Raw genomic sequence first — 12,627 nt, 5'->3', positions numbered from 1 at the left:
TATGCAAAGTCAGGTTTCTTGGATTTCAATCTTTTTTTTTTTTTTTTGAGATGGAGTTTCGCTCTTGTTACCCAGGCTGGAGTGCAATGGTGTAATCTCGGCTCACCGCAACCTCCACCTCCTGGGTTCAAGCAATTCTTCTGCCTCAGTCTTCTGAGTAGCTGGGACTACAGGCGTGCGCCACCATCCCCAGCTAATTTTTATATTTTTAGTAGAGACGCGTTTCACCACGTTGACCAGGATGGTCTCGATCTCTTGACCTCGTGATGCACCCACCTCGGCCTCCCAAAGTGCTGGGATTATAGGCGTGAGGCACCGTGCCCGGTCTTGGATTTGAATATTTGAAAATAATCCTTGACCTAAGCAATCAGCTCAATACATTTCAATATAACATTCATGATTTAACCATCTGACAGCAAAATTCCAACCAAGTCTCCACTGCTTTCACATATCCCATTTAACCAGTATTTAATGTTGTCCTATCTGGGAAAAGTACCTTTAGCTTTCCTATGTTTGAACCAACCAAACTTCTCAAAATCTTCACTGGTAAGTAGGTAAAGCCTATTTCCTAGGTGCTAAATAACTAGGTTAAAAGCTTTTTACAGTAAAAATCTCAAGCTAGCCCTACCATGTAGAGATAAAAGTTATCTAATGAATACCCCTGGATGAGATCTTCCTTACTTAATAATTATGACTGGCTATAGAAATGTATATAGATTATATGACATGCTAAATGTTTCTCAAGCAGTTCTGATCTGTTCCAAATGCATTAAAGAACTCCTGGAGTTGCTCTTAGCTTAGTAAAATTTAGGGCAGTCCATCTCAAACTTGATGGAAGAAGGACTGTGAAGGCATAATCTATTATCCTTTGAAAAGATAATATTCCTGGTTCCCAAGTTTTCTCAGTTTTTTAAACAACAAAAAAGAAAAGAAAAGATAATATTCCTTTGAACTGTTATGTTTCATCATAACATCATAAGAGTGACTGTTTTGCAGGTCACTCTAACAATTCCATGCTGGTTTTACTATACAAGTAACACATTTGTACATCCTCATCAGAGGAACTAAATTTTTTTCTTTTTAATTGTCTAATAAATGAATATTCCAAGAATATTCATATTACCCTATAATAAGCCATGTTTACCCTATAAATTCCACTTAAAGTCTCAAAGTTCAATTGTCTCAGCTTTATAAGGTGACAATAAAATTTTAATGTTTCTATTGATTCCCTTACAAATTTACTCACAAGTTCTCTTAAATCAGGGATTCCCAAACTTAAGTGTATAAATTCTGAATCAGTAAGTTGGGGTAGGGTCAAAGAGTCTGCATTTTTAAACAAGCACTGCAGGTGGTCCTAAAACAGGAGAAATACTGACACAAGCCATGTGTGAGATTTCCTGCCTTACAACAGGTTACACAGGTAGGTTCAAGATAATAAAACGTTCCCAGGAAATTCTCAGTGGGTTGCACCTGTAAGACTTATTTCTGTTACTCTGTCTTAAAGGTCATGCAAGCTGGAATAACAGACCCAATTTGTATTGGACATAATAGAAATAACACTAGTCTAACAAGTCCTTCAAATCAATATTAAGAGGTAATTTGCTTTCTTTTTTTTTCTTTTTTTTTCTTTTTTGAGATAGAGTCTCGCTCTGTCATCTAGGCTAGAATGCAATAGCACAATCTCAGCTCACTACAATCTCTACCTCCTGGGTTCGTATGATTCTCCTGCCTCAGCCTCCCAAGTAGCTGGGATTGCAGGTGTGTGCCACCACACCGAGCTAATTTTTATATTTTCAGTAGAGACAGGGTTTCACCATGTTGGCCAGGCTGGTCTTGAACTCCTGACCTCAGGTGATCTACCCATCTCAGTCTCCCAAAGTGCTGGGATTATAGGCATGAGCCACGATGCCTGGCGAGAAGTAGTTTGCTTTCTAATTCAAGATAATTCTGTTGTCACACTCCTAGGAACTACCTCCTAATTTTGATAAATTCAATCCTTTTGGGAAGGCTGGACTCAATAGGGTCTATAGTTCTACCTTTCAGACTCTTAATAATCAGCAATTCTCCATTATAGCTACAGAAAAATCTATCCTCCCTTACCAAAATAATGTCTTTTGTTTTTCTGTTTGTTTGTTTGTTTGTTTGTTTTGAGATAGAGTTTCGTTCTTGTTGCCCAGGCTGGAGTGCAATGTTGGAATCTCAGCTCACTACAACCTCCGTCTCCCAGGTTCAAGCAATTCTCCTGCCTCAGCTTCCTGAGTAGCTAGGACTACAGGCATGAGTGACCACGCCCGGCTAATTTTGTATTTTTAGTAGACATGGGGTTTCTCCATGTTGGTCAGATTGGTGTCGAACTCCTGACCTCAGCTGATCCGCACGCCTTGGCCTCCCAAAGTGTTGGTATTACAGGCATGAGACACCATGCCCAGCAAAACAGTGCTTTTTATTAAGTTGAACAATACATAGAATCATCTTTTTAAACAGAATGGAAGTGTCAATAAAGCCAAAATAGTGCCCACATTCAGGATCATATGCTGCCTTCTTGTACAACACAGTGTGTATGATGTGTAACTCACTCAGCTTGCTTGTGTCTTACCTGGCCCTATCCATGCTGTTACTTCAATCTGCATGCCAAAGAAAAGTTTTCCTTTTGATGCAGTCAATGCTTTTTCTTGGTCCTCTTGCTGCCGAAAGAATACCAGACCATACCTTTCTTCTGAAGCTCCATGTATCTGCACTGAAGTTACTTTTCCAAATTTCTTAAATTCATGGAAAAGGCCATCTTTAAGGCTTGTATCTAAATTCCCAAACAAAACCAAGTTATTAGTTCTTCTAATTTAATTACAACTCAATAAGTAACCTACCGAATCTTTAGCCCAGTTTTCTTATTTTTTTGTTCATGTCAGATAGGTAATATGCCAATTGTCATAACAAGGCCTGAGGGAGGCACATCTCACACAGCGTAAAAACCCAATCATCATGCTTATGACCCACAAAAGCATCTAGCTTGGTTTTTGACCTAAGTTTTTTTGTTTGTTTTTTTTTTTTTCTTTTGAGTCGGAGTTTCGCTCTTGTTACCCAGGCTGGAGTGCAATGGCGCGATCTCGGCTCACCGCAAGCTCCGCCTCCTGGGTTCAGGCAATTCTGCCTCAGCCTTCTGAGTAGCTGAGATTACAGGCACGCGCCACCATGCCCAGCTGATTTTTTTGTATTTTTAGTAGAAATGGGGTTTCACCACGTTGACCAGGATGGTCTCGATCTCTTGACCTCGCGATCCACCCGCCTCGGCCTCCCAAAGTGCTGGGATTACAGGCATGAGCCACCGCGCCCGGCCCTGACCTAAGTTTTATGTCATTAAAACATTACTTTTTCAAACAAAAAAGCCACAAAAAGACATATTGGAGATTATTGTACAATTCTGAAAATAAACTGTTAGATGATAGTGTTGGTTATTTGTTAGGTAATAATGATACTATGCAGAAAAATGTCCTCATATATTATAGATATATACATACACATCTGTAAGTAGGTATGAAATAAAACATCATCAAGGATTCACTTTAAAGGTGGAAAGAAAAAAACTAGCAGAGCAGGAAGACAGGAAACAGATAAAGCAAAAATGACAAAATGATTTCTGAATCTTGGATATTGTATAAGGGGAATTCATTTTGCTATTCCTTCTACTTTGGCATATGTTTCATAAAATTTTACATATATGTTTATAATTAAATAAAAGTGTTAGAGACTTGAAATGTTAAGGCATCTTTCTATCTTTCCAAGGATCATCTCAATGATAAAACTGTGTGAGAAGTGTCATGTAGCATGCTAAGCAATTTTAATATCTTTTACAGATGTATCATACCATCTGGGGGGTCTTGTGTTAGTTTGCTTTATTAGAAATACAAAAGGTGCACAGAAAGGCAAGCCAATTTACTCCCTTGTCCATTTCTAAATTACCAAGAGTTCTAAATAAAAAGCCCATCAACATTGGTGTCTCAATAACTCTACTCACAAACCTGATACCTAAGTTTTATAGGCTATTTTAATAAATAATTTAAGCAATCACTGAAATACACTTAGCTAAGAAATACTTAATTTTGTCTTTGTTAGCATGACTATCTACTAACAGTTTTAACTAACAGTTTTAACTTGTTTACATGCTCAACATGCCCAATGTAGGAGTAATAGTAATTATGATCAGCTGTCAATTAAAAATATTTCAAGGAGAGACTACAGAATAGCTTAAGCAGACTTTACCATTATTCATGGCTTTCCTCATTAAAAATGTTAATATTTTGAAATGTGTTTTCTATAATTTTATGCCCAAAGTTATTTCAATGTAATGCAGTATCATACCTCATTCCTCAGTAGTAGCACAGAGGAAAGAACATTCACACAAAATCTTACCTGTAGAGCGTACTGGAAGATTCTGGACCTTGATCCCAAAACTTTTACGGGGCTCATCTTTTTCCAGAGATGAAAGCAACTGGGAAGTGGGTGCTGGGACTGCTGCAGACTGAACTGATCGAGCTGGAGAATCATCACTTGAACTACTGCTAGAATCACTGCTGCAAAAAGGCAACAACAACAAACTTTAGTGAAAAGACACACAGAAAATGAGCAGCATTATACAACTTCTTAAAATAAACAAGTCTAAACTTTCGGACTGGAATTTCTGGAGGCCCTGCATTCTACATATCTATCTCATACTCTACGTAGCTTTGGAGGTGTCAGAAGACGATAAAAATGCAGGAGCACAAAAGTATAATCTTCATTTACCACCATGTACCACCAATATGAGTGTTGCATTCTATTAATAACTTGAACAATTTTTTTCAAATGAAGTAAGACTAGTGAATGCAATTCACTTAGTGTAACAATAACAATAGTGCATATATGGGATTTGGATTCAGAGGCCTAGATTCAAATCTTGGATCAGACATATAGCATGTGTCCTTGGACAAATCACTTAACATGTTTGAAACAGGTTTCCTATCACAATGTTATGCTCAAAGTTACTGCATGGAACACAGGACTCTCAGCCAACATAATAAAACTAAATGAAAATAGTATTTCTAAAACCTCGACTACCCAATGTCTTCCAATATCAAATGTGTAAAATGAAAATAATCATAATAGTACCTATATCCCAGGGTTAAGAATTAAATAAAATAGGCCAGGCGTGGTGGGTAATCCTGGCATTTTGGGAGGCCGAGGCGGGCAAATAACAAGGTCAAGAAATTGAGACCAACCTGGCCAACATGGTGAAACCCCATCTCTACTAAAAATGTAAAAATTAGCCGGGCATGGCGGCTCATGCCTGTAGACCCAGCTGCTTGGGAGGCTGAGGCAGGAGAATTGCTTCAATCCAGGAGGCGGAGGTTGCAGTGACCTGTGATTGCGCCACCGCACTCCAGTCTGGCGACAGAGCAAGACTCCGTCTTAAAAAAAAAGAAAAAGAGAAGAAATAAAACAACGCATAAGTTTACAAAGTTTGAAATATGACAGGTATCTAATAAGTAAAACAGGGCTGGGTATGGTGGCTCACATCTGTAATCCCAGCACTTTGGGAGGCAGAAGCAGGAGGATCACTTGAAGCCTAGAGTTTGAGACCAGCCTGGGTAACAGAATCAGGCCTTGTCTTTAAAACAAACAAGTAAATAAATAAATGAAGCAGCACTGCTCAGTTACCATTAGTAGCAGTAGCACTACTACCTCATGAATAATTTTTAGAAAAACAATATCCAAAATAGTTTTCCATGTAGGTGCAATTTTTAAATTACTTAAGGACTGATGAATAAATATTGTGTAAATTACTAGAGCCATGTTAGTTTAGGCTTTTTTCACTGTGGATAACACTGAAAAGTGAGAGTTAATGAAACTATCTCAGTTTAATAAAACCTTCAAATACAAAGACAGTCAATTGAAGGACAAGAAGGAAATGCTACTTACACAGTCAAATTAAGAAAAAAAATTAAATAAGTTTATGCCTTAGTTCTCTATGTGGCCTTAGTTCTCTATATGGCCTTAGTTCTCTATTATGCCTTAATTCTCTATAGGAAAAAAGTTTATTATGCCTAAGAACTATGTGAGAAACATAAAATTCTCTTTTCAGTAATGCACATGCCAGACTTTTGTGGCTTGCTTTTATGGCATTCTCAAACAGGTTAATAAAAAGCTATTTACAGATTTTGCTGTCTTTCTGAAATTCTCCTCCATGTTATAAAGACCTCCTCACCTTCCAAGCAAATCATTCTGAGGGCTGAATCCATCTTAAGCACACTAGCTACAAGAAAAGACCCATGGTAGTTTCTGTCTTTGTACCAGAATTACAGCTCTCATCTTCAGGACAATCGCTGATCCATCCAGACAAATGAGTCCAAGTCTAAGTTGAAAAGAATTTGCTACAGCCCTTTTGTTTTCTTTTGAGACAGAGTCTCGTTCTGTCATCCTGGTTGGAGTGCAGTGGTGCGATCTGGCTCACTGCAATATCCACCTCTCAGGTTCAAGAGATTCTCGTGCCTCAGCCTCCCAAGTAGCTGGGATTACAGGCACGTGCCACCATGCCCAGCTAATTTTTGTATTTTTAGTGGACATGGGGTTTCACCATGTTGCCAGGTTAGTTGATCTGCCCACCTTGGCCTCCCAAAGTGCTGAGATTATAGGTGTGAGCCAACACAACCAGCTGCTATGTTATTTTTTTTTAAGAAATACTATGTTTTCTTATAGAAAACTAAAGATATTTCCAGAAAACTAATAATTTATACATCATTTTTAGCTCTCACATGTTAAAGCAATAGATGAAAACTTGACTGGGTGCAGTGGCTTAGTTCCTATAATCCCACCACTTTGGGAAGCCAAGGCAGGAGGACTGCTTGAGGCCAGGAGTTCAAAACCAACCTAGTCAACATAGCAAGACCCTATCCCTACAAAAGAAAAATTTTAAATTTAGCTAAGCATGGTGGCACATACCTGTAATCCTAGCTACTTCAGAGGCTGAGGCAGAGGATCATACGAGCCTATAAGTTTGAGACTGCAGTGAGCCATGGTGACATCACTGTGCTCCAGCCTGGGCAACAGAGCTAGACCCTGTCTCAAAAAAAAAAAAAAAAAAAAAAAAAAAAAGATGAAAACATTCTGGGTGTGGTGGCTCATGCCTGTAATCCCAGCACTTTGGGAGGCCAAGGCAGGTGAATCACTTGAGGCCAGAGGTTCGAGACTAGCCTGGCCAACATGGTGAAACCTCATCTATACAAGAAATATAAAAACTAGCTGGGCGTGGTGGCACATGCCTGTAATCCCAGCTACTCCGGACGTTGAAGCAAGAGAATCACCTGAACCCAAGAGGTAGAGAATGCAATGAGCTGAGGTTGTGCTACTGCACTCCAACCTGGGCAACAAAGGCAAAACTCTGCCCCCACGTCCCTCTCCCCAAAAGAGAGAGAGACAAAGGTAATAATCAATGGTGATGATGCCTTTAAAATAAAGCAAAAAATAATGGTAGAAATCAGATTTATTATAAACACTATCACAGGCCAGGCACAGTGGCTCATGCCTGTAATCCCAGCACTTTGGGAGGCCAAGGGAGGGTGAATCACCTGAGGTCAGGAGTTTGAGACCTCAAAAAAAAAAAAAAAAAAAAAAAATTATCACACTCTCTTTTGGTGAATCCCTTGCTACCACACAAATTCTCAAACAAGATGTAGAATCTAACTTTCAGAATCATCTGCTAATGTGAAGTGAAAACTAGAAGGGAAAATTGATTTTAAAATGAATTATGAAACAATAAAATGGTACAAGTTTTGAGTTCACTTTTTTTTTTTTTGAAATGGAGTTTCGCTCTTATTGCCCAGGCTGGAGTGCAATGGCACAATCTTGGCTCACTGGAACCGATGTCTCCCAGGTTCAAGTGATTCTCCTGCCTCAGCCTCCCAAGTAACTGGGACTACAGGAGTGCACAACCATACCTAGCTAATTTTGCATTTTTAGGAGAGACAGGGTTTCACCATGTTGGTCAGGCTGGTCTTGAACTCCTGACCTCAAGTGAACCACCCAGCTCAACCACCCAAAGTGCCAGGATTACAGGCGTAAGCCACTGCACCCGGCCTTGAGTTCACATTTTGATATAACCTAAACTGCAACATACCATGGATTTCAAGATACTGAATCAAAATGAGGGCATGAATGTAGGCCCCCAAATACTTTTCAGTCCTACTAAATTGACAGAAGGTTCAAATGCTTGGAATCTTGTCCATTTTAATTTTTAAAAATTTTTTAAGTTCACAATTTTGTTAGAGCTAAAGAATCACAACAGTTCATCAAAGTGCAAGATATAGTATTTAGCTGTTTCTGAAAAGCCAAAAATGGTTCATCAGAAGCTAATTTGAGTTGTCTTAAAGAAGTAGTAATAGGCTGGGAGCAGTGGCTCACGCCTGTAATCCCAGCACTTTGGGAGGCTAAGGCAGGTGGATCATGAGGTTAGGAGTTCAAGACCAGTCTGGCCAAGATGGTAAAACTCCATCCCTACTAAAAATATAAAAAATTAGCTGGGCATGGTGGTGGGCACCTGTAATCCCAGCTACTTGGGAGCCTGAGGCAGTGAACTGCTTGAACCTGGGAGGCAGAGGTTGCAGTAAGCCGAGATGGCACCACTGTACTCCAGCCTGGGCAACAGAGTGAGACTCTGTCTCAAAAAAAAAAAAAAAGTAGTAACAATGGTGTATTGACTAATTGTTTTAAGAAAGTGGAATTGGCTGGTCCGAAGGTAGTGAGTTATCTCAGTTGATTGTTCACAGTCAGTTACAGATCGAAATCCTTGTTCTACTCTTTCCCCCCTTCTCACTATTGCACTTGACTAGTCTTAAAAAAAAAAATTAAAAAAAAAAAAGTGGAATTTACCCAAGCACAACAATCAATATTACATATTCAGTATCAATTAAAAGTATCACTCTAAATAATTGGAAGCTGGGCACGGTAGCATGTGCCCATAGTCCCAGCTACTCTGGAGGCTGAGGTAGGAGGATCCCTTGTGCATAGGAGTTTGAGACCAGCATGCACATGACGTAGCAAGATCCCAGTCTCTTCAAAAAAAAAAAAAAAAAAAAAAAAAACCAACAATTTGGGGCCAGCCACAACACTTTGGGAGGTCAAGGCAGGCAAATCACTTGAGCCCAGGAATTTGAGACCAGCCTGGGCAACAGGACAAAAACCCATCTCTACAAAAAATTAGGCAGAGTGACTGGCGTCTGTGGTCCCAGCTACCTAGGAGGCTGAGGTGGGAGGATCACCTAAGCCCCAGTGGTCAAAGGTGTAGTGAGGTGTGATCGTGCCACTGCACTCCAGCCTGGGCAGCGTGAGACTGTCTCACAAAGAGAAAAGAAAATTTAAAAGAAACACAATTTAGGGATAACATTAAGAGAAATACCTAATGTAGATGACGGGGGGATGGATGCAGCAAACCACCATGGCATGTGTATACCTATGTAACAATCCTGCACGATTTGCACATGTACCCTAGAACTTAAAGTATAATTTAAAAAAAACAGAAACACAATTTGAAAGAAATCTAGTTACACTCTTCCTAACAACATTTGACAGTTAAGGACAAATTATTTCTTATAATTTGTAATTAAGATTACTGAAGAAAAAAAAAGAAAAGAGAAAAAACAAAGAAGCAGACCTGACCAGTATTTCCTTACGAAGATATGTAAGAGTAGGTAACTTGTTATATATTAATTTTTGATAAAAAGAATATAGGATGCTAGGATTCTCATAAACCAAATAATGATATCAGATCATCAACTAATCCTATTCCTGCAGTCATTTTATACACAGAACTACATGAGCATTTGACTCTTACCACTGAAAATGTCAAGGCACTGGGTATGCTATTTATAAGATGACTCAGGGCTATATTTGTTAACATACAAAAGTGACATCGAATGAATGATTAATGTATCCTTGTATTATTTGTAAATATTTACTTATGGCAAATAGGGATCTATGCTGTTTTTTTTTTAAGGTAGAAGATTAAAAGGCATTTAACCAAAATAAATTGAGAACAAAACTCTGGCATAAACCAGTATTTTTAGAAAGGAGCAATTAAGGCACTTAGAAAACATTGCAATTCAGACAGTTAAAGGACCCATTTATCATAACCAGGTATCTCCCTATCCGTCAGATAGCTAATAATTTTTCTCTCCATATAATCAATATATAAGTTTGGGTCAAAAGATTAGATTTTCAGTCAGGTTTGGGTGCCCACTGGTCTTTATCTAATTTCTATTAAAATAATCATCTATCTTATTTTACTTTTTTATTTATTTTATTTTTGTAAAGATGGGGTCTTACTTTGTTGCTCAGGCTAATCTCCAATTTCTGGGCTCAAGCTACCTTCCCATCTTTGCCTCTAAAAGTACAGAGATTATAGGCATGAGCCACCATTCCTGGCCCATAATCTCTTAAACACAATGCATCACCACACCAGATAATAATACTACCGCATCTCTTTTTTTTTTTTTTTTTTTTTAACAAGTCCAAATTGTATCTTTCTAGTGCAGCAGTTATCTAAGTATAAGAGGACCTGAGAGGACCCAAAACCCTTTTAGGAGATATGTGAGATCTTCCCTATTTCAACTGTGTATCCGTGTGAGGCCAGATTTTCTTCATATACTTCACCCAAAAAACCTTATAATCACAGTTTGAATACAGAATTGGTTGTGAGAATCTAACTACATTATTAAACCAGACGTTTAAAAGATTTCCAGGCCAGGCACAGTGGCTCACGCTTGTAATCCCAGCACTTTGGGAGGCTGAGGCGGGTGGATCATTTGCCCTAAGGATTTGAGATCAACCTGGCCAACATGGCAAAACTGTCTCTGATAAAAATACAAAAATTAGCCGGGCATGGTGGCTCCCGCCTGTAATCCCACCACTTTGGGAGGCTGAGGCGGGTGGATCACGAGGTCAAGAGATCGAGACCATCCTGGTCAACAAGGTGAAACCCCGTCTCTACTAAAGATACAAAAAATTAGCTGGGCATGGTGGCGCGTGCCTGTAATCCCAGCTACTCAGGAGGCTGAGGCAGGAGAATTGCCTGAACCCAGGAGGCAGAGGTTGCGGTGAGCCGAGATCGCGCCATTGCACTCCAGCCTGGGTAACAAGAGCGAAACTCTGTCTCAAAACAAAAAACAAACAAAAAAAATAATTAGCCGGCCGTGGTAGCACATGCCTGTAGTCCCAGCTACCTGGGATGCTAAAGCACGAGAATCATTTGAAACTGGGAGGCAGAGGTTGCAGTGAGCTGAGATCATGCTCATGCCTGTAATCCCAGCACTTTGGGAGGCTGAAGCAGGCGGATCACGAGGTCAGGAGTTCAAAACCAGCCTGAATAATATGATGAAACCCCATCTCTACTAAAAATACCAAAAAAAAATTAGCGTGGTAGCGAGCACCTGTAGTTCCAGCTACTCCAAAGGCTGAGGGAGGAGAATTGATTGAACCCGGGAGGCGGAGGTTTCAGTGAGCCAAGATCGCGCCACTGTGCTCCAGCCTGGGTAACAGAGTGAGACTCTGTCTCAAAAAAAAAAAAAAAAAGTTTTAATTTCAATACGGCAAATGTTCAATAGGTATAATCCACAATAAACAAAAGCTCCATAATTTAAAAATGTAAAGTCTTAAGCCTAGAAAGTTTTAAAAACAAATAATTCAGTATATAGTCTGATGTGACACCACTACCATTTTCAACTCTACCACTTCTGATGGAACTTGAATTTAAGCGTTTTTTGTTTTTTTTTTTTTTTTTTAAAAAGACAGGCTCTTGCTCTGTCACCCAAGTTGGAGGGCAGTGGCGTTAGCTCAGCTCACTGCAACTTCCGATCCCCAGGTTCAAATAATCCTCCCAGCACTCCTCTCAGTCTCCTGTGTAGCTGGGACCACAGACCACAGGTATGCACCACCACACCCAGCTATTTTTTTTTTTTGCATTTTTAGTACAGACGGGGTTTTGCCAAGTTGCCCAGGCTGGTCTCAAACTTCTGGGCTCAAACATCCTCCTGTCTCAGTCACCCTAGAAGCTGGAACTACATGCGTACAACACCCACACCTGACTCAAGCACCTATTTTTTTTTAACTCTAAAATAAAAGGAGTTAAAAAATAAGAAGTTAAAATTTAAGCCTTTTTTTAAAGGCTGAGGTGGGAGGATCATTTGAACCTGGGGATAGAAAGTTACAGTGAGCCGAGATCACGCCACTGCCCTCTAGCCTGGGTGACAGAGCAAGACCCTGTCTTTAAAAGGAAAAAAAAGGCTTAAAAAAGGAGTTAAAATAAGAAGGAAATAATCAACTGTGTGACCTACCAAGACACTTCATTTTGTCTCTCTTAACTTGAATTTCCCTAGTGGTTAGCAGACCTCACGATCTTTCAAGGTCCCTACTAATTTTAGTAGGGTTCTACGACATTTTGTTGTCATAGTGGGAATGGGGTGGGGTGGTGTAGGGTTACTGGCATCCAGTAGGTACAAGCCAGAGATGCTGTTAAGTACCCTACAGTGCACCAGACAGTCCCAACAAAGAGTCCTCTGGTCTCAAATGTGAATAGTGCCAAGGCTGAGAAACCCTGGCCTATAT

The 12,627-nt window shown here is 39.6% G+C and overlaps 1 protein-coding gene and 1 non-coding gene across 4 annotated transcripts in view; both read right to left on the bottom strand.

Moving 5' to 3' along the window:
- Positions 1-12,627, bottom strand: part of SPEN (spen family transcriptional repressor) — a 96,569-nt gene that overhangs the window by 30,032 nt on the left and 53,910 nt on the right. For all 3 annotated transcript variants that reach the window (XM_064363341.1, XM_064363342.1, XM_012439878.3), the window contains 2 exons: positions 4,408-4,568; positions 2,597-2,797 (listed from right to left, as the gene is read on the bottom strand). In XM_064363341.1, coding sequence (XP_064219411.1) covers positions 2,597-2,797; positions 4,408-4,568 — 362 coding nt within the window. The remainder of the gene's footprint in view (positions 1-2,596; positions 2,798-4,407; positions 4,569-12,627) is intronic.
- Positions 2,901-3,002, bottom strand: LOC135269574 (small nucleolar RNA U13). The gene has a single exon (XR_010337829.1). It is a non-coding gene; the product is annotated as a small nucleolar RNA U13 (small nucleolar RNA).

The sequence above is a fragment of the Aotus nancymaae genome, unplaced genomic scaffold, assembly GCF_030222135.1.
Source record: "Aotus nancymaae isolate 86718 unplaced genomic scaffold, 86718_ANA_hifiasm-v0.15.2.pri h1tg000053l, whole genome shotgun sequence".
NCBI classification, from domain to species: Eukaryota; Metazoa; Chordata; class Mammalia; order Primates; family Aotidae; genus Aotus; species Aotus nancymaae.
Note: the sequence above shows the minus strand (reverse complement) of the source record. Positions and strands in the feature narration are given on the sequence as shown.